The 25452-nt window shown below is 58.5% G+C and overlaps 1 protein-coding gene across 2 annotated transcripts; it reads left to right on the top strand.

Annotated features, from left to right (window-relative positions):
- The first annotated feature begins 2991 nt into the window (after positions 1-2991).
- ASIC4 (acid sensing ion channel subunit family member 4) lies at positions 2992-25443 on the top strand. 2 transcript variants are annotated; one of them, XM_044240854.1, is made up of 10 exons: positions 2992-3637; positions 18148-18292; positions 18390-18517; positions 18719-18881; positions 19573-19629; positions 21993-22146; positions 23711-23802; positions 23890-23969; positions 24311-24415; positions 24602-25443. In XM_044240854.1, exons 1-10 carry the CDS (start codon positions 3056-3058, stop codon positions 24713-24715), a joined length of 1620 nt encoding a protein of 539 aa, XP_044096789.1. In that variant the 5' UTR covers positions 2992-3055; the 3' UTR covers positions 24716-25443. The 2 variants fall into 2 exon arrangements, with proteins under 2 accessions (XP_044096789.1, XP_044096790.1); XM_044240855.1 differs by lacking the exon at positions 19573-19629.
- The last annotated feature ends 9 nt before the right edge of the window (positions 25444-25452 follow it).

Here is a 25452-nt window from a genome sequence, read left to right on the forward strand (position 1 = left end):
ACACCCACTCCCAGCTGAGTTCCAGATGGACCCTCCCCCTCTGCTCTCATCCAGCACAGGTCCTGGTCAACCACACTTGGGCTCCCCCCCATGCTCACTGCAGGGGTGCAGCTGGTCCCTGGAGGGTAGGTGGGGGAAGCCAGGAGGGGATGGGGGAGTTTGGGCACAGGGCGGGGGATGGGGGTGGGGAAGAAGCTGGGCCGGGCCCCAGGGACCAGCTGGGCAATGAGCCGGGGAAGCAGCCGGGAGGCTAAATGAGGGAGATTATCACCCAACTGCAGCCGGGCAGAGAGGGAGGCAAGCAGGGAACTGGGGAGAGGGAGGGGGAAAAAGGACGGGGGGCCAGAGGGGAAGGGGGTATAAGGGAAAGGGGGAGAGAGGAGACAGAAGAGACCAGAGGGGGAGGCACAGGATGAGCGGAGGGGATGTGGGAGGGGGCTCCCACCAAGCATAAACAGATTCCTAGGGGTCTGGAAGACTGGGTGATGGGGACCTGGGGACAATTGGAGACAGATGGCTGTGGGGTAGGGGTGAATGCAGTGAACTGCTCGCTGCTTCACTTCCGCATGGCCTGAAACTCCCCCCCTCCACCCACTCCCCAATTTCATTCCTTCAGAGGCTTCCTGCCTTGCCCTCTGGAGGAAAGAGGGTGTAATGTGCGCTGATGATGGAGGCCAGTATGTTAGGGGAGTATGACCCTGTGATCCTAATAGATAGCAGGGTAATTTAGGAACATGCATTGAGTCCAGGGTAGTGAGGACTGGGGAGAGCTTGGGGGGCAGCTCCCCGCTTTCTTGGCAGAGCCCCAGACTGAAGTAACCTTAAAAAAGCAATTAAATCACCTTTTAAAAAAAAAAAACCCAGTAAAGAAAAATCAATACTAGGAGAAAGGGGGAGAGGCTGGGGGAGGAGGAGGTGGGGTGGAAGCACTAGAAGGGTCTGGGAGGCTAGCGGGGAGGGCAGAGCATGGCAGGGGGCTTCCTGGGCAGGGGGCACTGTCTGTGGTCACTCAGGCTCTGACTGCTAACTCAGCAGCTGCTTCCTGTGCCTTCCCTACTTTCCCCTCTGGGATGCTGCCAGAAGTAGCCCTGACCCCAGGGGTCTCCTCTTCCTGGCTGGGGGAGCCAGCTTGGGGGAAGCCTAGCCGCAGCACCCCCCCACCCCCGCAAGTTACTTTGAAGAGGCTGGGGACCACCCCAGCAGGGTGCCAAGCATGGCTGGGGCTCCGGGTTGGTGGGCTCCATGCTGGGGTGACCGGTGACTGATGAGGCCTGACCTGGCCTCGTAGACAGAGTGGGCACTGAGTCCCTGCTCCCCAGGGTAGCCACCCCTCCTCGGGGTCCAGGCGGGGGCTGCGACTGGCAGGGCAGGCCTGACGCAGGGGAGGGGTGGCCTCTGGGCAACGTGTGGACCTGGGGCTCTAATCCCCAGCAGCTGCCGTTTCCCTCAGATCGATTCCCTTCTCACTTTTTTTTCAGCTGCTGGTTCCGCGGCTCGGATCGATGGAGCCGCCTCCCCCGCCCCTCCGAGCTTCCTCTCCCTGCTGCTCATTAGCGCCCCGATTAATCAGCGCCCCCCTTTCGTCTAGGGACAAGGTCTTCCTCTCCCCCCGGGAGGGCGCACGTTCTCACCTGGGCCCCCCAGAGCACCGGCGGCTCACTGTGACCACCCCGCCCCAGGAGCACCAAGGCATTTCCTCCTGGGCTGCCAACAGGGGCCCCACCCCTGCCTGTGATAACAACCCACGTGCCTGCTTCCCCTCCGCAAACCCACAGCCACGCCAGGGCTCCCTCCACCCTACCGTGCCCTCCACCCTCCGCTTCTGCTTCTGGGATAGGACTCTCTCCTGGTCAAGCCCACACATTTCTCCTCCCTCTGAAATCCGCATCTGGGCTCTTCCCCTCTCTCCATTCCACACCCTCTCCTCCACCCATCAGGACTCTTCTCTGCTCCCTGGCCTGTTCACCCTCCCCTCCCCTCACCCCCAGCCCAGCCTGGAAAGAGATTTCAGATTTCGGATGTTTGGATTAGCCCAGTGGCCACAGATGTGCAAGTCAGTCAGGGCGTTCCTCTGCCCCAGACCCATGAGTGACTGAGTTTGGGGGGATGGTTGGGGGCGGCCAGAGCCCCGGGGCAGGCAGGGGTATGGTAGGTGTTGAAGTTGGGAACAAGGCTCCAGGGAAGCCAAGAATCTTGGTGGAGTCACTGTTGCCCTTTTCTGTCTTGCCTGCTCTCCTCTGCCCTCCCCTCCCTCATTCAAACAAGTGGCTCTCCCAAGGAGTTTCTGGAAGCTGCTGTGAGTGGGGTAGTGGGGGCAGGTGGTAGCTGGGCGCGGGAGTCAGGAGTCAGGGAAGTGGGGGATGGAGTTGGCTGACCCTTCCCCGGGGGCGTGGTCCCGAGAGAAGTGGCAGAATGAGGGAGGACTCTGGGTGCAGATGCCTTCCCTGGGTCGCCTGGCAGTGGGGCTGTCTGGGGACCCCATGAGTGCCTAGGCTGTAGCGAGAGTTTGGGGGGCAGCCCAATGAGATCTAGGGCAGGGGCTGGTGATCCTTGTCCTGGGCCAGTGGTGGGGGCTGCCCCCCGCCCCTGGCCTGGCTCCTGCAGCCAGTGGCGCCGGTGATACGCTGTTGACATGTCCTGAATTATTAAGCATGGGGTGGGCTCCGGAGCACATGCTGAGCGGAGCGGCTGGGGCTGCGCGGCGTGGCGGAGCAGCGCTCACTCCCTCGCTCGCTCGCTCGCTCGCAGGGACACACGCAGGGGCTGACAGCTGTGCTGGTGCTGATAAGGGAAGCCACAAGGAGACGATCGAGGAGAGAGACAAGCAGCGGCAGAGGCAGCAGCAGCACAGGCAGCACCAGGGCTGCGGAGCTGCTGGGAGTGGGAGTGACTCCCCCACCTCAGGCCCCCACCCTGTCCCTGTCCTCCTCCCGCTTGCCCTGAGTTTAGAAGAGCAGCCGCTGCCACCACCGCCACTCCGGAGGGCACCGGGGGCTGCCAGCCAGGGAGGGACAGGGGCAGGGAGGCTCCGGCCAGTCCCAGCAGCCGGGGACAGATGCCGATCGAGATTGTGTGCAAAATCAAATTCGCAGAGGAAGATGCGAAACCCAAGGAGAAGGAGGCAGGGGATGAGCAAAGCCTCCTGGGGGCAGCACAGGGGACAGCAGCCCCCCGGGACCTGGCCACCTTTGCCAGCACCAGCACTCTGCACGGGCTGGGCCGGGCCTGTGGCCCAGGCCCCCACGGACTACGCAGAAGCCTGTGGGCACTGGCCCTACTCACCTCACTGGCCGCTTTCCTGTACCAGGCTGCCGGCCTGGCGCGGGGCTACCTAACCCGGCCTCACCTGGTGGCCATGGATCCCGCCGCGCCAGCCCCAACAGCGGGCTTCCCCGCCGTCACCCTCTGTAACATCAACCGCTTCCGGCACTCGGCCCTCAGCGATGCCGACATCTTCCACCTGGCCAACCTGACGGGGCTGCCCCCCAAGGACCGGGATGGGCACCGTGCTGCCGGCCTGCGCTACCCGGAGCCCGACATGGTAGACATCCTCAACCGCACCGGCCACCAGCTTGCAGACATGCTCAAGAGCTGCAACTTCAGTGGGCATCACTGTTCCGCCAGCAACTTCTCCGTGGTAAGTCCTGCTGGCGGGCCGCCTGGCCTGGGGTGGCCAGAGGCTGGCAGGGAGCAGGGGTGGGGGGCAGGGAGGGCCCTGGGGTATCCTCACTGGGGCTTCCCTTCCTTCCACCATCAGCAGCTGGCCTCGTGTCTTCCCCAAGCCCGGTGTTTCCCTCTGGCTTCCCGGGCCACGAAGCAGGGGACGCTCCTCTGGGCTTACCCGGGTGCTGCTGCTGCTGCTCTCCTCCACTCTGCTGCTGCTGCAGTGCCCAGGTCTGGGGGCCGGGGGTGGGGGGGCGGGGTGGTGCCTGGAGTGGGCCCAGGAGCCCGGAAACCAGGCAGCTTGCAGGCGAGGGATGCCCTGTGCCGAAGCTGGAGCAACTGACCCCCACTTGTCTGTTGTTCCCTTTTGCTTCTGTGGCTACTGGATTCTTCTCCCCACTGGACGAGGGTGATGGGTAGAGGGTGTCTGGGGGGCTCCAGCAAGAGAGGGACTCAGGACTGCCTCCTGGGGAGCTGGCCCGACCGGCAGGCTAGAAGCAAAGATCTTGATCTTCCCGTACACTGGGTACCAGTGTCTCTTCTCGGTCTCTGTGTCTCTCATACACACCCCCTTTCACAGACTCTCTCACACATCCCTCTTTCATGCTGCCCCTCCAGCTTCTCCCGCTTTCCCTCCCTCCGTTTCCTGGGTCTTGCTGTTCCCTTGCCCGGCTCTGGCTCTTACACTGAGAATCACTCATTCACTCTTGTGTGCCTGGTTCACCCTCGCTGCAACCCAGCACGCGCGCGCGCGCGCACACACACGCACACACACACACACACACACACACACACACACAGCCCTGCTGCTGGGGACAGTTTCCTGCACTGCCTGTCTTGTACTCAGGGTCCGTGTCACGACACTCACGTGCACACCTGCACACCCACACACCGAGAGCTCATCTCCGTGCCCCCATCTCAGTGCTCACTTAGCTGAGGACGGGACCACACAGTGGATGCCATCCCCCTCCTGATGCCCCCCCCACCCCTCATCTATCTCAATCCCTGCTCCCCGTGTGGGGACTGCTGGTGCCATCTCACATGGGTGTGAACACAGACACACACTCACTGGCATTGAAGTGTCCACTCGGGCTGCCCTCCCATAGTCAGCTGTGAGCATTGGGGGTGTGTCTCACGTGCTGTCTGTGTGTCTGTCCACCCGTGCTCCATTCGCCCAGGATCACGGGGGTATCCCTCATCCCTGGTGCTTGTGCTGCCTGTCCCCAGTCCCCCGTTGGCTCCCAGCATTGTGTACATATACATGGCAGCAACACGGTACCCACTCCAGCCGGCCTCTAGTGGCCCGCCCCACAGATGGGAGCCGGAGTGGGGGGCTCACCTTCCTCCTCCCCAGCAGCCCCCTGCCCAGGTTCCCATTCACTCACCACCTCAGCATCAGCGGGAAACATGCCCCTAGTAGGCCTCCTAAGGCTCCTTGCACCGCCACCCATTCCTCAGCCTCTGGGTGATCCTGCCATGGGATGTGGGGAGAGCTGGGTAGAAATGGAAGAAGCGACAGAAAGGAGGGACACTGCTGGGTCGGGGTGGAGGGGCCTGGGCTTTTGTGCGGATACATGCCCCTCTTCTAGGGAAAAAAAAAAATCACTACCCCTAAGCCCAGGACTGCAGGAGTCCCCAAGGAGGAGGTGAGGTGTTGAGAGTGTGCATGTGGCCTTTGGGGTCCCTGGGGCCCCTCTGACTGACATCCTCACCCCTCAGAGTTGGGGGGGGCAGGCAGAGCCCAGTCTCAGCAGGTGCTATGGGGGCAGAAATCAATGGGATCTTTGTGTCCCTAAGCAGGAGGTTGCATCTTAGGCCCCGGTTGGGGATAGAAAGGAAAGGGGAAGTGTGTCCTGTGGAAACCTTAGTGGGAAGGAGGGGAGAAGAGAGGAGGGAGAGACGGGGAAGAGGGAAGTAAGGTAAGGGAAGCAGGGATTTCCTGCCCCGCTCTAGGAAAGGGAGAGGTTCCTGGTTATGGGAACAGGGTCTCTGGGAATCCAGAGGTGGGCGGATGAGAAGGATGGACGTCCCCACAGGCCTTTTCATATGCTGGACTGCAGACAGGAGGGTGAGGAGGGTGGGAGAAGTTTGTGGGTCTCAGCTTAGGGGTTGCAGCATATCCTAGAGGGGCAGAGGGACAAAGCAAGCACTGGGGGACAGCAATTCCCCTTTTAATCCTGCTTTCTGTGTCCCCCACCCAGTCTAGACCCCATACCCTTCTACCCACATCCCATCCCCCATTTGCTGAGTGTAACTCTCCCTTGGACCTGGCCTTCTGGAGTTGAGTCTGCTGCAAATACAATGGGGTCTGGGATTATTGGCTGGGATGGCCAGCCATGACCCCTGGCCACGGGCGAGATGGGGATGTATTGTGGGGCAAGATGGGAAAAGGGGTAAGAGAGGAAGACATAGGATCTCTACAGAGGACAGGAGGTCCACAACAGACCCTGTGGTGAGAACATGGAGCTCATACTGGGGATCAATGGTAGGGAGATGGGTATGGGGACCAGGTGTTGAGGATCCTGCCCAGAGCACGGGTAGCGAGATGGTCAGTGACAGTGACAGGCTTTGGGTAAGGGGCTGCAACGTGTTTTCTGTTGCTTTCCCTGTTTCCTCCTTCCCACTCCCCACTCTGCTGTGACCTTTCCTCCGGAATCCAAGTTAATAAATGTCACATTTTCCAGCCTATTTTTACTCCGGGTAACGTGCCCTCCCCCAGTCCCCTAAGCTACTGCTCCCGGCTTCTCTTACCACTGCAATTGCTTTCACCCCCACGCTCCCTGGTACCCCCTCACTGACTTCCAGTCACTCACCCAGTCAACATGGAGCACTGCGTGCCCACTCCGTGCCTGCTAGGTGGCATGGGGGGAGAGCAAAGAAGGGAAGCCCTGGCCCCAGTCCCTGTCCTCAAGCAGCCTACACTCTCCAGATGGAGCAGAGATAGGGATGCTCAGAAGCTTAACCAACCATGCAAGAGTTACCCAGCCATGCAGGCGGTGCATGAGGTGCCAGGATTAATTGCCAAAAGAGGGACATGAAGAGTAAGAGCCTGAGTTCAGAGAGGTGGGGGAGGGGGGCACTCTGGGCTGAAGAGGACTAGAAAGGTTCAAGGCATGAGGCAGGTCTGGGAGGTCTGGAGAGAAGAGCAGACAGCGGGGAGAAGCTCTAGGCTTCACCCATGCTCCCCTCCACCTAGTTCACCCCGTCCCTTCTCCTCCTCCCCTCCCCCTCCTTACTCAGTCTCATCCCCACCCACCCACACCCACCTAGCCTCCTGCTCTCACCACCTATATGTTCTCTCCCTTCCTCCCAATTCCCACCACCATCTGCTCCCCCCCACCCTGGTGCTCCAAGCCCTATCCATACTTTCCCCATTGCGGCTTGCTCTCAGCCTGCCCACTTACTAGAAGGCAGAAATCACTCTTTCTCCCTAGGCTTCATTTCTTTAGCTGTAAAATGCAAGGGTGGCTCTAAAATTCAGCATCGCCTCTCCGCTGGGGAGTGTGTTGGGGCAGTCAAGTGTGCGGTTTCCCAAGCCAGACTGGCTGGATTCGAACTTCGGCTCTCCCCTTGAAGCAGTGTGGCCTTGGAGAACTCAAAAAGCCTCCATGAGCTACAGTTTCTATATTCAATAAATACAATAGTAGGACCTAAAAAATTTGACCCCCCCCCACACTACTGCAGCCTTGCCAGCATTGCCCTGTGGCCCAGCCCTCCCAAATATTCCTGCATGTGCACACACGTGTGTGCACACACACTCTCCAGATCAGTGCTCTCCCACCGGACATATCGGGCATGGTGGAGGGGGTCTATATCTGCACTGTCCAGCAGGGTAGTCACGGGCCACACTGGCTGCGGGGCATCTGACAGGGGATCAGTGTGATAGGGAAAAGGAATGGTCAGTTCAAACAATCGCATGTGGCTAGGGCCAAGCGTATGGGACAGCATAGTTCTCGATGGTCCAAGGAATGAGGCTCAGACTACCTCAATGGGCAGGGCTAGGACTTCCAGCTGGGGTCCAAGGATGGAAGGCGGTGGCTGTGGGCTCTGGTTGGAAGTGCCACCATCTCCGATCCGGGCTGAGGTTAGGGTCTGTGTCTGGGGACATCGGGGTTTCTGGAAACACCACATGAGCAGACAGACCTTTCTTCCCAGGTGTGGGACATGACCTTGGTCTTTTCTCTTCCATTCTAGTGTCTGGAAAATGGAAGCATGGGGGACATGGAGAATCCTTGAGGAGGCAGAGGTAGAATCTGGCCCCTCTCTGCAGGGTTGTCAGGGGTCCAGGCAGTCCCTGGGTGGGCAGATGACCAGGGACCAGTGGGCTTCCATCCCCTCTTGGTTCCCAGACTTCCCTCCCCCTCCCAGCCCTCCCTCCCCACTCGCTGGTGACTGCCGTGACTATTAATCACTCGCCCTGTTCTCTTCCTCTCTACTAATCAGGCACAATTAGACAAGGCCTCTTCCAGCTGGGCAGTCCCCCTCCCTGCCCTCCTCCCTTCGCTCCCAGCCCCACCCAGCTGCCAGCCAGGACAGCTGAGACAGAGGGAGAAGCAAGCAGGGAGGCCCTCTAGCACTCCCAGCCCGCCCCCAGATCCTCGGCAGTCCCCTGCCACCCATCCCAGCTGCCTCCTGAGCCTGTCCCTGTCCCTGGCGTGGTCAGAACAATACTGATCATCTCTGTCCTGCCTCCTTGGTTGTGGGAGGGCTACCCCCAAGAACATGCCAACTCCAAACCTTTGTTCCTGGCCCCAAAGGGCTGAGGTCTGCCCCTCATCCCCTTGACTCAAGAAGGGATGGGCTTCCCGTTGGGGTTGGTCCGGGCAGGCAAGCTGACCTCTTATCCTCACCCTCTGTCCAGCTCTCTGTTCCCTCAGGCCCCGTACTCCCCTGAGGCATGAATGTTGAGAACATTTAGTTCAACATCTAGTTCAGGGTTGGTCCTGCCTTCGGGGAGCCAGGCAGGTCAGGTCGTGGAGGGCACACAGCAGGTATGGTGAGACCTGAACAAAACTGAAGATCACTTATCCCTGAGGGGAGCAGCTGCTCCTCAGCCCCAGCTAACCAGAGCCCTCGGTCAGGGATGGATGCCCAGGGATGTGTGTGTGTGTGTTGGGGGGGCATCCAGGGAAGCCCAAGTCTTGATAATTTTAATAAAAATGTTCCTGATTTAAAAAATACTCCAAGGGCTACCTACAGCTCCTGAATTTCAGAACCCAGTATGCTCTCCCCACCTCCTGCCCGGTGCCGGCTGTCACCCTCAGACCCTCCTGGAGAGGGCGCTCTCAGCCCTGCCGCTTCCCGTTGGCCCGTGGAGTGGGTGACCCGGAGATCTGAGTGGTGTGGCCGAGCATCCAAGGGCAGGGGCTGTTACTGCTACAGAGGACTGGTCTGCAAGGGCAGCGGGGAGGGCCATGAGGGATGTGCTCCACCCAGCCCCACTCAGCAGCCCTGTGGCCTCTTCATTAATCAGGAATCAGCCCCGAGCTGGGCTCATTATCAGCTCAGCTTCTTGTGGCACTGCCGGAAGATGCTGATTAGCATTTGAAGAAATGGCCCCTGTATCGCCCTCCTGTCCTCCCTCTTTCTCCCCTACCCGTGCTCCTTCCTAGACCCCCACCCCTACCCTTCTGCTTCCCCGGACCTGCTCCCTCTTGTGGCTGGCAGCCGGGCTGCCTCCGCAGGGCGGGCTTGTGGGGGCAGAAAGGATGTGGGATGGGAGGCGGGGAGGCAGGAGCATCCCAGAGAGCACTAGGGATGGAGAGCTTCGAGACTGCTCGGGCTGAGGCCCCTGAGTCAGTGGGTCCCCCTGGACAGGAGAAAATGCGGGGTGGAGAGAGGGTGGCCGGGAAAAGATGGACAGGCACCCTGGAGGAGGGGATGAGGCTTCCTGGGGCTGGTGAGTTAGTGTTTCCCCGGCCTTCCAGGCTGTCTCGGCAGTGCTTCCTCCTTATAGCAGCTGCCAGAGGGGGTAGGGACGGCCAGAGCCGTGGACAGGAGACCTGAGGGTTAGGGTCTTGGAGCCATCCAGAGGAATGGGGGTGGGAAGGCGGGAGGAGAACAGAGACCCGGAGGGTGGAGACAAGAAGGTTCAGAGTGCTGTGTTTCCAGAAAGAGGGTAGGGGGTGGAGGAGGAGTGTCTGCACTTCTTCTCCTGGCTCCCAAGCAGGGGGCCGGCAGCGCCGGAAAGCCAACCTACCCCCCAAATGTTCACCATGCCCTTGGGACACCCGTTTGGTATTGGAGGGGGAGCAGTTCCAGAGTCAGGCATCGGCTGCAGCAGGCGAGGCAGCAGCGAGAGAGTTCAGAGAGGAGCCACGGGATGATTAAGGGGAAATGGAGGATTGATTTAGGAGGAAAGATTAAAGGAGCTAAATCCGTGGCGCTTGGCTCAGCGGTGACTAAGCGTGGACAGGATAATAGCTTACAAATGTGTGAAAGGTGTAAATACCAAGTGGGGGGAGGGGAGGCGGCTCGGCGGGCCAGGGGACCGGGGCAGGGGTTGGTCAGGCCCCTAGGGGGACTGGAGACCACTGGGCGACTGCCCATTAGGGCTGGCCCCTCTCCGGGGGCGGTGCGGGGGCGGAGGGCACGGGGTGTTGGGGAGCCCCAGGTTCCAAACAGGGGTTCCCCTTCTGGGGCACAGCTCCGCGAGCCTGGTGCTGACCTCCACGTCCCACTCCCGCCCCGCGTAGGATCTGAGGTCGCAGGTTCATATCCCATCAGCTTCAGTGGGCGCCCCTCGAGCCCAGGGCCTCTACCGCTGCTCCCGAGCCCGCCAGCTGCCCCCGCAGAGCCGCCTCTTCGGGCCCCCGCCCCGCCGTCCGGGCTCGCGCCCCCTCGGCCCTCCCCGGGCGCGGTGGGCGGCGGGAGGCAGTGTCTCCCTCCGCGGTGGAAGCCTCTGGCGCTGCTGTGTGCGGAGGTCACTTTGCCGAGGAGCCGGGAGCCGGGGGAATGCAAATGAGGCAAACCCAGGGAGGAGAGCCGAGGCGCCCGGAGGAGACGGGAGGGAGGGCGCTCGGGCGCGGTGATGGATGCCTGCCCCGCGGGAGGGAGGAGGGAGCAGCAGGGAGCGCGCGGCGCTGGGTGCGGTCCCCCGGGTGCGGGTGGGCCGGGCCGGGCTGCCTGGGAGCGTGTGCTGGGGGGGGGGGGCGCACACCTACCAACCCACCGCCGCCCCCGCCACCGCCTGGGTCTTGGCCCGGGAACTCCCGCCCGGCGGTGGGTGTGTGCTCGCTCCACTGTGTCAACACAACTCTAACGAATAACTTTGCATCGAGGGGCGGCAATGTCAGGGAAGGGCTTCGTTACAAATTAAAAACATTCCCGTCTGGGAAAATGACTTTCTGGGGTTTAAGGCCTAAGTGGTCGCTACTTGGGAGCAGGTTTGCCTATTTACCTGCGTGCTGGAGGCCGCGCGCTCTCCTCTCCCGTGGAAACGCGACGCGCGCCTGGAATCCTCGCATTCTGCTGCGGGCCCCCAAGCTCTCCCCGCTCCTGGCCCGACCTCAGCCGGGAGTCACGCGGCCTAGGCCGTCCGCTACTTCTCTTCCACCACCGCTCACACATTTACATTTGAACAAACACTGCCCGGATTTCCTCCCGGGCTGGGAGCGGGAGCGCAGCAACCTTGGGGAGGAAGTCGCTGGGCAAAGCCCCGGGGTGGCTGTGGGGGTGTGCTAGGGGAGGCGGCTAGGCCTCCTTGGCGGGGTGGGAAGGTGTGGGGGGTGTCGTTCTCCTCATCTCTGCCGTGTGGCACGATCTGAAGCCCTTCATGTGGGGGTGGGTGGGCTTGCTCCGAGAAGATTGCCTCTCCAACTTAACTCCAGCTCTTGTCCTACTGTCAGAGGACTTGTGCTGGTCCCCTCCGCGCCCCCCCACCTCGCCCCATCACAGCAATAATCACAGCTAGTAATGATCTGCCTATCCCTGCGGTTGTCCGGTCTGTCTTGTTCCCCACCGCTGTTCACCTGCCTCTTAGTGTAGGCGGCTCAATAAACACGTTTTGAATAAATGAATCCCTCTGCATTCAGACAGCAAAGGCCCTCAGGGCGGAGACCGTCTGTTTGGTTCTCTGAACCATCCCCAGCGCCACGCATGGTGCGACACAGTGCCCAGGCTCAGGCAATAGTGCTGGACACGTGGATGTTGTGTGAACACCTGCCATGTCCAGAGCACATAGGTGTGTATCATCACACATGAGTAGGAGTGCAGCCTCGGGCTCCAGATGGCCTGGCACCTGCTGAGCTGTGGGAGGGGACCCTGCCAGGTCCCTTACCCTCTTTGGGCCTCTATTATCTTGTCTATAAAATGGGGATAAGTGACCTCTGTAGATGGTTTCTGTGGGGAGTAAGGAGCTAATTTATATAAGGGCCATGCTTGGCATAGAGTAAGCCCTAAATAAATGTTAGCCATTGCTATTATTTATGTAGATTATCTCTTTCCTTGGGACACCTCTGAAGGGTGCCTATTATTATTCCCATTTTACAGGTGAGAAATGGAGGATCAGAGAGGTTAAATGACTGAACCCGAAGGCCACAGACAGTGAAGGCGCGGCCCAGATGTGAACCAGGGTGAACAACAGACCTGTTGACCTGAGTGCAGCTTCCCAGCTCGTAGGGGAGCCATATCTCAGCACTGGGGGAGGGGGGGGTGTCCTGCTCTGACAGATTGCTGAGAGAGCCTTTACCAAGGCGCAGGGTGCCCTAAGAATGGGACCACTGGGAATCCAAGATCAAAATGCTGCACCAATGTCAAGTATACGTCAATATTAGAAAGAAAGAGAGAGAGAAAAGCTGCACCATTTGGCAAGAAGCTCCATTCACAAATCTCCACCCCACGCCACCGCCCGTTGCCTTCCTTGAACACCCCACCACGCATCATTCTGAACTTATCTCTCATCCTCACGACTAACTTTAGGAGGAGAAATTACCACTTCCCTTTAACAGATGAGCAACCCTAGGCTCAGGGAGATTAAATCATGCACCCGCTACCCAAGAGGGTTTGTCTGAGGCTGGTGGCAGAGCCAGGATTTGAACCCTGTTCTGTGGGACTTGAAAATCTGAGCTCCTTTCCCCAAGCTAAGAAGCTATGTTATATGCGTCCATCGCCAGTACCACCTCCAGTGGTTTATCTCGGCCCCGGGTTATTGGTCTCGACCACACCATTCTTGCTGTTGCTGAGGCCTCAGGCAAGAATTTCTAGTCGCCCCCCCCCCCCCCCCGCCGCCGCCAAAAAAAGAATTTCTAGTCCCACTTGACAGATGGGTCCAGAGAGGCCAATCACTTTACTAGTCGAGGTTACACAGGCTGTCTGTGGCAGGCTGCTGAGGCTGGCACGAGGGCCTACTGACTCCCTGGGGGGGTCAGAGAAGAGTGTTGGGGGAGAGGGACTGGACTCTGGCTCTGAATTTGCCCTGTCTTCCTCTGTGCCCTTGGACTAGGCTTCTGTTTTGGCCTTTATAGGCCCAGTATAGACACTCCACGCGTCTTGAGTTGGTGTTTTCTTCCTACCCCATGAGGATAGAGAAGCAGGAGGCTTTGAACTTGAACACGGGGGTTGTTCAGGAGTTGTTCAACCTGCTGTGCTAGTCACCTTCGTCCAGGACCAGAGAAGAGGCACTGCCTCCTGTGGACTCCAGAGTCCCGTAGGGTTAAGGGGAGTTCATTCCAGGGGGCTGCGAAAAGCCTGGGGCTGGACCACATCAGGGGAGGGCTAATGGAATGTGGGGGGATGAAGCTACTGTGGAAAAGTCAGGGGCGAGATGCCAGGGCCTTCAGCAGAGGCAGAGCACCCAGAAGGCAGTGGAGATAAAAGTCCAGGCCGCAGATTAGCTCCAGGATTAGCCCTGTCTCGGCTGCTCTAGGCTGCTCTGGGCTGCTTCTTATCTCCCCCACAGCTCTGAGCCCTGGCCCTGCTAATTGCCTGTTAACCCCGTGGGCTCCAGTGGGCTCCGTGGCTGCAGGGAGGATGAGGAATGGGGAGGGTGGGGGGGGGCACGTGCAAGCCAGCCAGCCAAGGAGAGCTTTCTGGGGAAATGGGCTGCGGATAGATGGACCCCGAGGGGCTGAGAGGAGCCACTGCTCAGAGTGGGGAGCTCTGGATGGCTTTCTCCCAAGCTCCGACGTTGTCTGGGGCAGACCTGGAGGAGAGGGCAGAGAGAAGGAGGGAAACACACCTGGGCAGGGGTTCCTGGCTTGACAGGGGCAGTATCAGGCCCAGGAAAAGTCTAGTAGGAAGACAAGAGACAGAGACTGGATTCAGGCTAAGGATAAAGAGGATGCAGATGCAGAGGTCAAGGGGACAGAGAGGATGGGGGTGGGGGGCAGCCAGGCCAATGGGAGAGGAAGACAGGCTAGGGTGACAAGCTGACAGAGGCCAGATGCATCGTTTCTCAGATGCTGAGGACGGCCGGGCCAGGAGACTAGAGAAAGGCCTTGAGATACACACCAAGATCAGGGGACAGAGACTAGGGAGGCAAACCCAGGCCAGAGCCCAGGCCAAGAAAGGGTAAAGTGCTCTGAGAGGGACAGGCAGAGGGCTGGCCAGAAAAAGGTCACGGAGGAGTTCAAGAGTCCACACGGAGCACAGACAGATTCCTATCCGGAAGCTGTTCAGCCTGGGTCCAGAAGGTGGACCTGGAAGCTAAGGCAGAGAGCGAGACGGGGGGAGGATAGACCAAAGGAAGAGGTGGGGGTCTGAGATGGGGATGGGTGGGTCTTTTGGAGACAGACCCTCAGCACACAAAGGCACATGGTGGCCCAGCCCCTGTCGCTCTCTGTGGCTGGACCCTGGACTCTCCTGTACACATAGCCTGCTCCTGGGCCAGTCCATGGGGAAGAGAGCAGCGGCCAGCCTAGAGGACCTCGAGGCAGAGCTGCCGTGCCGTCTCCATGGAAGAGGCCATGGGCTGTGCCGCCGCCAGAGTGCTGCCACTTAGGGGCTGGCGACTCCACCTGCCGCTGCCTGCCTGGCCCGGGGACCGTCTCCGGGGCAACGCTCTGCTCTGCCCAGCAGTCAGGCCTGACCTGGGCGGTGCAGGTGGCCCTGCCAATCCGGCCTGTCTGTTCCCTGCTGTGTATATCCTTTGGACCCAGAGCTCTTCCTCCCTAGGCCATGGCTGCTCTGCACCACCACCTCAAGGGCGGGGTGGGGGCAGGGTGGGGGTCAGGAACCCCCCGCCCCCACAATGTCATTGTAGTCCAAACCTTCCTGGTCACCTCTGCCCTGCACGGGGCTGGGCTCCGGGTCACGCAGCATGCGTCTGTGCGAACATGTTGGGGGTATTAGGAAGGGAGGCTGCCCAGCCCCACCCAGGGTCAGGAGCCTGCCGGAAACACGGATTCCCAGAATACCTGCCTGGTGTTTATAAGCACTCACTCTGCTTAGGTGCTTTGGCGATGGGCTCAGCTGGGTTTGAATCTCTGTTGTCATTTACTTGCTCTCTGCTCTTAGCCAAGTAATTTTCCTTTTCTGAGCTTCCTCACCATTAAATGGAGGCAACAATTGCGTGTTTTCTGGAAGGCTCAAAGGAGAAAATAAATAAAAAACACAATAGCGCCTTTGGAAGGGCTCACCTGGCACTCCTTCCCTCCACCACATGCCTCCTTCTACAAGTTGTGCTGGGCTCTTTGCAAGTGAAGATGGTAAGCGCCCGCAGGCAGGCCACAGTCCCATGGGTTGGGCCAAGCTGTGGAGAGACCATGATGGTTCCTGGCTGTCAGGGAGAGTGGAGGTAGTGCTCCCCAGGTGGGGTAGGTGGAGGTAGGCGGCAGCTCACTAACCCTGTCCCCCACAAAGCCCATGCCGTATTCAGCCTCTCAACTAGAGCACACACTCACAACTGGCTGCTTTGGCAAGGGATTCCAGCATCTTCTTGGCTTTAAATAGGAAGAGGGTGGTGCTTTGAGATTTGAGGCTTATACTTATGTATTTGCCCCATATGTCTTTCCTCACCACTGAGAATCCAGGAATCTTGCACCCTGAGATGGGGTTTCTGGGTTCTCCTCCCTCCAGTGACAGGTCAGAGCGCAGTTCTAAAGCAGAGTAGTCTTACTGGACTCTCACCTGTTCATTTAGGGCCTTTCTACTTGAAGTGTGGTCCAAGGACCCGCAGGTGGTTAGAAATGTGGAATCCCACACATTAATGAATCAGAATCTGTATTTTAGCAAGGTCCCCTGGTGCTTTGTGCACACATTAAAGTTTGAAAAGCAAACTTTTCAAAGACCTCAGAGACCTTTGGTAAATCAGCCCACCTCTCTGAGCCTGCATTTCTTCAGCTGTGGGATCTGGGGTGGTTGTGAGGATCCCATGGGAAAGAGCATGTGAAGCCTTCTAGCTTTAATGCCTGGGCACAGCAAATACTCGGGGACTTTGAGTGCTGCCTCCTCCTGCCCCAGCGCAGAGTGGACAGGGTTGATCCAGACGAGGCCAAGGAAGGGAACCCAGAATCAGGTGAGGGGGCAGAGCAGGAGGGGCGGAACAGAAGAGGAACTGAGAGGCAGCCGATCTGTAGAACAGAGTGAGGAAGGTGTACAGGAGTGGAGTGCAAGGAAAGGAGGAGGAGGGGAAAGGGGGACAGATGGGTGTGGAGTCACACTCCTGCTTTTTTTCTGCTGGGCGGGGCTGAGAAGGAGCTGGGGCCTGGCTGGGCAGGAGGGCAGCTGCCAGCAGTGGGTTCTGGGAACAGCTCAAGTCCTGCCTCCAGATGAATTCCACCTCTCCCACCAACTAGGTGACTGCTAGTGTGACCTTGAGCAAGTCACATCATCTCTCTGAGTAGTCCTTTCCTGGTCTATAAGCAACAAGTTAATTACACCTATCCAGGGCACCTGGGTGGCTCAGTGGGTTAAAGCCTCTGCCTTTGACTCAGGTCACGATCTCAGGGTCCTGGGATTGAGCCCTGCATCGGGATCTTTGTTCAGCAGGGAGCCTGCTTCCTCCTCTCTCTCTGCCTGCCTCTCTGCCTTGCCTACTTGTGATCTCTGTCTGTCAAATAAATAAATAAATAAATAAATCTTAAAAAAAAAAAAAATTACACCTATCCACACTAGAGCTGCTGAGTTCCTGAAATGGGGTGGGTGTGGGTGTTGACGCTGCCATGTTTTGTAAATTGCACGGTGCTTATTATGCACCCATTTTTGTTTGAGGTCCAAGAGACAGGGTGTTTGGGTGACAGAAGAACAGTGTGAGAGGGGTGTGAGAGGAGAGCATCCACGGGGTAATTGATTAATCTAAGGGGCATGGGACACTTAACCCTGCTCCCCAGCAAGGATGCCCCAGGCCCCCAGTTCTCAGAGATCTTCCCTCCCGCTGCCCCCAACCCAGCCCCTCTCTCTTCTACACCGTCTCTCTGAAGCTAGGCATTTAGGATATCTTTTCCCAACACCGCCCTTCCTTTTCTCCCAGCTTTCACCAGTGCGAAATGTTCCCAAGGAGAGGGGAGAGGGAGCGCGAGAGTGATTGAGTGCACTGACCCCTTGCCCCCAGGGAAGGTGCTGCCTGTGATGGGTTTGACCCAGGGGCTCGTCTCTGTGGGGCGAGCATGGCTGCGGGGAACTTGCCTCGCCTCTCCTTTGACCACGCCCCCCCACTCCTCGCCCCTGCGGCTCCCCAACACTCCATCGTAGTCAGGGCTGGCGGGGCCACAGCTTCCATCTCCGGGGCGCCAGCGCCATCTGGTGTCCATGCTGGGGAACTCTCCGTACGGGGAAAGGGAGCTTAGGTGCGCGCGCCGGTAGCTGCTTCTAAGCATCCCTTGTGCTAGGCACTGGGCCAGGGCTGGGGACACCAGACAAGCTCATTGCTCCTGTGCGGCATAAACCTCAGTGGAGGGAGAGATGGACACTGGACAAGGAGACAAACAGATACACAAGATCATCTCAGGTCTTGATAAGGACTTAGCAAACCGATGAACACCTTGATGAATGGAGGGTGTCACTTAATACACAGTGTATGTGGTAATATGGGCATGGGTCTGAAGAGGGGACACGTAAGCAGAATCTTTTAAGTCTCTTTTAAGACAGCTAAGCTAACCACGGGGCCAGATGGGAGACAGCGGTGAAAGGGGGTGGGGCACAAGACGGAAGGAAAGTGGTTGGATTCTAAATAGGTTCCAGAAGTAGAATCACCTGGGGTACATGCTGGATGGAATGCAGGGGTGAGGGAGAGGGAAGTGTCAGGGATTCTGATTTGAGAAACGGGATAGACGGTGGGGCCTTTAATTGGGGAGGGCACAGGGTTTGGGAAGATAGCAAGAGTTCTGTTATTGATAGGTTACGCTGGAGAAGCTGCTTAATCATCTAAGAGAAGATGTCACTAGCAAAGATAGCACTTGGGGAAGAGGCTGGGCTGCAGAATGGTTGCTGTTGGACAGTGGTGTCCAGGCAGGTGTAGTGGCCCTTTCACAGCACAGGGAACCTTGAGCTTCAGGAATTGTCTTAGCCCCTCCATTCATCTCCTCTCCTCCTCTCTGTCACCCACAGGTCTATACTCGCTACGGGAAGTGTTATACCTTCAACGCTGATCCACAGAATTCACTGCCCAGTCGGGCAGGGGGCATGGGCAGTGGCCTGGAGATCATGTTGGACATCCAGCAGGAGGAATACCTGCCCATCTGGAGAGAAACAAGTATGCAGGGAAATGGACGGGGGCCACTTTGGGGGCACTCAGAGAGATGCCCTCTGGCTGGGATGGGTTTCCAAAGGTCCCCATCTCCACTGTGCAGATGAGACATCATTCGAGGCTGGCATCCGGGTGCAGATCCATAGCCAAGAGGAGCCCCCCTACATCCACCAGTTGGGCTTCGGTGTGTCCCCAGGCTTCCAGACCTTTGTGTCCTGCCAGGAACAGCGGGTGAGCACCTCCAGTTGGGCCCTGAATTGGACGTCAGGCAGGGTCTTTGGGCACTGTGGGGAAGCCCACTGGCCCTGCTCTCCAAAAGCTCACTGCCCACCAGCAACCCCCCCACCCCAAGGACTTTGTTGGAGCTGTGGGCAATGGAGGGCTAGGTGGGACTCTGAGGCATGACCCTATGTGCACGCCCCCTCCCTGCAGCTGACCTATCTGCCCCAGCCCTGGGGCAACTGCCGGGCGGAGAATGGGCTCCGGGAGCCCGAGCTTCAGGGCTACTCAGCCTACAGTGTGTCTGCCTGCCGGCTGCGCTGTGAAAAGGAGGCCGTGCTTCAGCGCTGCCACTGCCGGATGGTGCACATGCCAGGTGGGCACCCACTCCTCCCGCCAGCCCTCCGGGCCACCCCGCCATGCTCCAGAACCTCCCTGGGTGGAATGCTGCTCCTGTGCACCAGCACGTGCACCGCAGCATGCGTGCCTGCCCGTACTCCTGTGAGCGTGTGCATGTATGTTGGAGATTTTTAAAAAAGATCTATTTATTTATTTGAAAGAAAAAGTGCGGGGAGGAGGGGCAGAGGGAGAGAGAGAGAAGCAGACTTCCTGCCGAGCCTGGAGCTGCACAGGGGCTTGATCTCATGACCCTGAAATGAGGAGCTGAGCTGAAATCAAGAGTTTGTCTGTAACAGACTGTGCCCCCCAGGCGCCCCTGTCTGGGATTTTACGTGTTTTCACATGTGTATCTGGGAATACACTCATGCGTGCTTGTGGCCGTGTTAATATGTATCTATGCATAATACATATGTTTATGGACAGGGCTGTGTGGGTGTGCTTGAACACACGCAAACAGATGTGTGTGTATATACATGTGCATGCAAGTGTGCATATGTTTGCATTTTAGGCATACATGCACAGGCACGTAGAAGCTCATGCATGTACAGGGATGTACAGACACACGTGTTTCTGTGTGCATGCACACAGGTGTGTGTCCACATTTGGGAATGTGCTGGGGGAGAGGGGGTGGAACCGTAGACTCCAGGAATAATCTTCTCTCCTTTCAGGCAATGAGACCATCTGCCCGCCGAATATCTACATCGAGTGTGCCGACCACACACTGGGTCCGTGCTGCCTTCTCCCTTCCCCTGCCTCTCCATCATCCTCCTCTTCATCTCTGTCCACTGTTCTCCTCTCTGCCTTGGCTCCCCTCCTCCTAGTCTCTCCCGGGATGGTTCTTCCCAGGGTTGAGCCTTATTCCGTACTTCTAGGGGTTCTGAGGACTTTGCAGGTGTGGACACTTGGGTAAGTGGAGGCAGCAGGGTGAGGGGGTGCAGAAAACCAGGACTGGGAGTGAAGGGCTGGGCTTTCCGTTGTGGCTCAGCCAATGAGCTCACCTTCTCTGGGGAAGCGAAAGGACTTCTCTCTGTGTCTGAGGAGAGATGCATGGCTAAGTATCAGTGTGGGTAAGGCAAACCGCATGGGTCCCTAGGTCTCACTTGGGCTGTGATTCTCTCATTCTCTCATCTGTCCATCCATTCCCTCTTCTGCAGACGTTCCCAGGCTGGTCTGGTGCTGGAGGGGAGAGTGGGAACAAGAGGCTGTCCTTATGGAGCTTCCCGGCCTGCAGGGCTGTGGACCAGCACGATGGCCCGGTGCTAGTCCTTGCAGACAGGAAACTCAGGGGTGCTACAGGGTCCCCGGGTGGGGCACGTAGCTCCACCTGGGAAGGCAGGAGGATCCTTGGAGGAAGTGATTGATTAGCTGAGACTTGAAGGGTGTGGAAAACTCAGCCTGGTGAAAAGCGGAGGCATGATCTAGGCCCTGGGGACAGTTCTGTGCTAGACATCTGTGGCCAGAGAGAGAGCTGGAGAGAATGTGCTTGGGGAGGCACGGAAAGGTCAGCACTGCTGGAGGGCAGAGAACACATGAGTAGGCAGCAAGAGGGGAGGGGACTCTGGGAAGCCCACAGTGGCTCAAGGCAAGGCAAGAGCACCCTCTGAAGTTAGCAAGGTGCTGATCAGCCGCGGAGAATGGAAGGCATGAGTAAGAGCAGAAGCAGGGCAAGTGGTCAGGAGGGCATTGCAGTCCTCCGGATGGTGGGGCCGTGGGGAGTGGAAGGGCAGTGGAACCACATGGAGACTGTCTCTGTCCCGTATCCCAACCGCATCACAGCCAGAGGGGCATCGGAAGGACAGTTAACGAAGGGGCAGATGTGGAAGTAGGGACTTGGGAACCACAGTGATGGTGAAACTCCACAGAACTAGCAACATCGGGCAGCCTCAACTTGTGCAGGCCTAAGGGGGGGAAAAGGGAGGAACACTGCTGGGGCCCAGAGATCTGTGGCTGTTCCAGAGGACAGGAGCTAGGACCACAAGAGGGGGGAGTGGCCTCAGCTGACCCACAGCCTGGTGAAGACGAAGCCCTGGCATCTTTCCCCCGCTTCCCCTCTGCCCCTGCAGGCATCTCTCCCCTTGGTTCAACCCAACCCAAAGCCAGAAGATGAGGGAGTCCAGTGGATGCATCAGGCAGAGAGCCCTGCCTCCTGGGCACAGAGAAAAGTGGAGGAGAGTGAAGAGTGAATCTGAAGAGGGGAACAGAAAATCCAGCATATTAAAAAAAGAAAGACAGGGGCGCCTGGGTGGCTCAGTGGGTTAAAGCTGCTGCCTTCGGCTCAGGTCATGATCCCAGGGGCCTGGGATCGAGCCCCACGTCGGGCTCTCTGCTCCGCGGGAAGCCTGCTTCCTTCCTTCTCTATCTCTGCCTGCCTCTCTGCCTACTTGTGATTCCTCTCTCTCCGTCAAATAAATAAAATCTTTAAAAAAAAAAAAAAGAAAGAAAGACAGACAGATTTATTTATTTATTTGAGGGAGAGAGAGCGTGAGAGACAGTGTGTGTGCTCCTGCACACAAGTGGGGGGAGGGGCAGAGGCGAAGAATTGTCAAGCAGACTCCCTGCGGAGCACAGACCCAGACCCATGAGATCATGACCTGAGCTGAAACCAAGAGTCAGATGCCTAACTGACTGGACCACCAAGATGCCCCCAAGAAAATCCAGCATATTAAACACAGCATTTGTCTTTCTGCCCATCTGTCCATCCACTCATCGGTCAGCATAAGTAAAAGCAGGCATAGAATTCCATTCATCCAGCATCCTCTCCAAGCCCCGTGTGTGTCTGAGCCCTCGTGTGACTGATTAGCTCTGATGGATGGGCTGTGTCCTCCGTCTGAGTCATGAGGACTTCTTGGTCCCAGGGGGCTGGGACACAGAAGGATAAGCCTGTAGGAAGGTGCTGGGGGTTTCTGCCTTCACCTGCTTTCTTAGGTAGTCTGAAGCTGGTCCAGGAAGGAGCCCCCAGAGAGTCTTCCCTAGGCAGTGCCAGGGTGGCCCGTAGAGGCCCTCCCTGTGGACGTGCCTTCTCCCGGCAGCTAGTGGGCCTTGGGGCCATGTGCCCTCCCCCACTGCAGCTGGTGCCTCTGTGTTGCAGACTCCTTGGGAGGGGGCTCCGAGGGCCCGTGTTTCTGCCCTACTCCCTGCAACCTGACTCGCTACGGGAAAGAAATCTCAATGGTCAGGATCCCCAACAGGGGCTCAGCCCGGTACCTGGCGAGGAAGTACAACCGCAATGAGACCTACATCCGGTATGTGTGCGCGTGCGTGTTGTGCATGCGTGCGCGCGTGCGTGGTGGAGGCACAGGCCCGGAGTGTGGTGCACACGAGGAGTGGGCTGCGTGTTTCTTACTAAGGAGGCTTCTGCGCGGATGCCTCTCACAGTCCTTTTCCTCTAATTAATCCCTACCCATCCGCCAAGTCACATCCTGTGTCCCCACTGCCAAGGAGGTCCCCTTCTTTTTAAAATAAAGATTATTATTTATTTGAGAGAGAGTGTGTATGAGTACAGGGAAGGGGAGAGGGAGAGGGTGAAGCCAGCTCCAGGCTGAGCACAGAGCCTGACGTGGGACTCCATTGCTGGACCCTGAGCTCATGACCTGAGCCGAAGGCAGCCCTTAAACCAACTCAGCCACCCAGGCACCTCCAGGGAGGCCCCTCCCCCGCGCCGCTTTTAAAAAAAAAGATTTTATTTATTTATTTGAGAGAGAGAGTGAGAGACCATGAGAGGGGAAGTCAGAGGGAGAAGCAGACTCCCCATGGAGCTGGGAGCCTGATGTGGGACTCCGTCTCAGGACTCCAGGATCAGGACCCGAGCTAAAGGTAGTCTCTTAACCAACTGAGCCACCCAGGAAGGCTCTTCTTGATCCAAATGCCTTTCCTCTGAGCTCCTCAACAGCCTGTACCTCTCTCTCTCTCTCTCTCTTGTTGCACCCACCTGTTGCTTTCCCACCCACTGCTGTGTCTTTCTCCCCCAGCAACCCAGGTGCCATTAAATGCACACTGAGGGAATGCTGCCCTAAGGGAGAGGGACCAGGTGGCCAGCCAGCAGAAGAGGACTCATTGAGCCTTGGGTCTGGTCCCCTGCAGCCAATCTATAAATGCTGAGCATCCTGTGGGTGCCCAGGCGCCACGGTCTGTCTGTGGGGACAGAGATGATTACACCACAAAGCTCCTGCCACAGTGTGTGTACCGCCACAGTGTACCCATGTGTGGTACCGACTGTCAGGCCTCCCCTGAGATTACCAGGCGGGGCAGATGATGAAGCTGGGAAAGGCATGGGCCTGGCCTCTGAGGACACGGGGTGTGTGAGAGGAGACGGGGGAGGCCTCCCGACTAGAGAAGTATGGGATCGTATAGAGATGAGCCTGAGCGGCAGGAAGGCTGTCTGGAGACAAGCAGATAAGAAAGCAATCTGGCCAAGAAGGCACAGATCATGGGCAGTCTTGGAGGTCTGGAAAAAGAGTTTGGGGGTGAACTGCCGGTCAATAGGGAGCCTGTGAAAGTTCCAGAGAGGTATTGCGGGGATGTGAAGTGAATGGTATTTGCTGCTTTACAGCAGAAGGCAGGAGGGACTCCTTCAGGCCCAGGAGTTTTATTTTGCTCTCCCGGGCTCCTGGCTAACCCTCAGAATATGAAGCAGACAAGGATCTAGGACAATCTCCCCTCACAGCCTTTGGGAGTCTGAGGGTGGTTCTCGCTGGCTTCTTGGGGTAGGGGACCTTGGATCAGGATCTGCTGGACCTGGAATGTCCCTGCCAGCCGCCTCCTCAGGAAGACAGCCCCACAGGGACACTCTGTCTCCTGTCTCCACAGGGAGAACTTCCTGGTCCTTGATGTCTTTTTTGAAGCCCTGACCTCCGAGGCCATGGAGCAGCGAGCAGCCTATGGCCTGTCAGCCCTTCTGGGTGAGATGCCGCCCTGACCCAGTTCTGGCGGGATGGAGGTGGGGATCGGCCTGGCCAGTGCTTCTGACCTGCTCTCATGCTCCTCAGGAGATCTCGGGGGACAGATGGGCCTCTTCATTGGGGCCAGCATCCTCACACTACTGGAGATCCTGGACTACATTTATGAGGCAAGAGATGGGGGGCCTGGTAGGGACCCCCCCCCAGAGGGGGTATGGAGGGTGGGAGGAGGGGCTGTGGAAGAAGCAAGGGGGCAGTACAGGTTTCCTGGTGCAGCTGGCCTGGCCATGAAGCCAAGCTTGGGGTTTTGGGCTAGGGTCTCCTGACCAGCTGGAAGGCAGGCATGAGGGTGCTGAGGAGTTAGGAGAAAGGGATGGGCGGGGAGGATTAGGGAGTCTTCCTGGGGGTTTGCTGGGCAGCAAGTCCTACAAAGTGGGCCTCGGTAAGGCCTGCCCTTCTCCTCTACCAAGTTTCCTGAGCCCACTGCTGTCCCCCCACCCTGAACCCCAAGGTGTCCTGGGACCGACTGAAGCGGGTGTGGCGTCGTCCCAAGACCCCCCTGCGGACCTCCACCGGGGGCATCTCCACCCTGGGGCTGCAGGAGCTGAAGGAGCAGGTGAGGGTGAGCTCTGCTGAGCGCAGCCAGGGCTCTCTCCTAGGACTGAAGGCCTCTGCCACTTCTGACCTAGCCTGTCAGAGCTCGGCTGTAGCCCCTGCCCCAGGGCACAAGGAAAGGCTGGCTGTGCGGGGCCCAGGGGTCTGGCTCGCATTCTCCATGTCTCATTCCCTCTTCACTTTGCAGAGTCCATGCCCAAGCCGGGGCTGTGCTGAAGGTGGGGGAGCCAGCGGCCTGCTCCCCAACCACCACCACCCTCCTGGCCCCCGAGGAGGCCTCTTTGAAGACTTTGCTTGCTAGGACGGTGCTGTCTAAAAAGACCCAGGGGTCTGGGAACCCTTCCAGGATCCCCAACAGTCTCCTCCCTCCTGGGACACAAGGCCTGGGGGCAGCCCGAGGGAAGGGGGAGAGGGAAGAGGGCAGTCCTCACTGGGAGGGTGGGGATTCAGTTCAGGCTCTCACCAGCTCTGGCGCCAGCTGCTTTGCACAAGGGTCTTTCCTGTCCACCCCCCCACCCCTCAGGCTGGTGCCCAGGGAGGGCTGGAGGGGAAGGAAGGAAGGGAGTGAGGGAGGTGGAGGAAGGGGCCCACCCTAGCAGGGGTGGAACCCCCTGTACATTTGTATATATTTAGGGAGGACAGGGTGGGGGTGGGGAAACAGATGTAGAAAGTGGGTGGGGCTATGGGGGTGGGTGATTCAGGGACAGCCAGAGTCCCAGCCCTAGAATGTCAGCAGGAGAAGGAGAACCCCGGGGACTCAGGAGTGCTGGACTGGTCCTACTTCCTTTCCCTCTCCAGGCCCAGCTCCCCTTTTGGCAGGGGGATTGGGAGGCCCAGCAGGCCTGGCCCAGCTCCCAATTCCCCCTGCCCCAACCCCACCTTCAGAGTCTCCTCCACAGGGAGCAGGCTGACCCATTAGACCTTGGCTGAGCTTGGGGGTGGGGAAGGGAGCCTTCTCGATGGGCCTCTCTGCCTCTGGTCTGGTTTTATAAAGTGCTGATGAAACTGAGAATAAAGAGGCATAAAGAATTCTCTGTG

The sequence above is a fragment of the Neovison vison genome, chromosome 3, assembly GCF_020171115.1.
Source record: "Neovison vison isolate M4711 chromosome 3, ASM_NN_V1, whole genome shotgun sequence".
Classification (NCBI taxonomy): domain Eukaryota; kingdom Metazoa; phylum Chordata; class Mammalia; order Carnivora; family Mustelidae; genus Neogale; species Neogale vison.

What these genes read in the sequence shown, in the direction of transcription:
- ASIC4 (XM_044240854.1), top strand. Translation starts at nt 3,056, where the DNA reads ATGCCGATCGAGATTGTGTGCAAAATCAAATTCGCAGAGGAAGATGCG. An exon ending in TCCTGGACTACATTTATGAG is followed by an intron (nt 23,970 to 24,310) that starts GCAAGAGATGGG and finishes CTGAACCCCAAG; the next exon opens with GTGTCCTGGGACCGACTGAA. An exon ending in TGCAGGAGCTGAAGGAGCAG is followed by an intron (nt 24,416 to 24,601) that starts GTGAGGGTGAGC and finishes TTCACTTTGCAG; the next exon opens with AGTCCATGCCCAAGCCGGGG.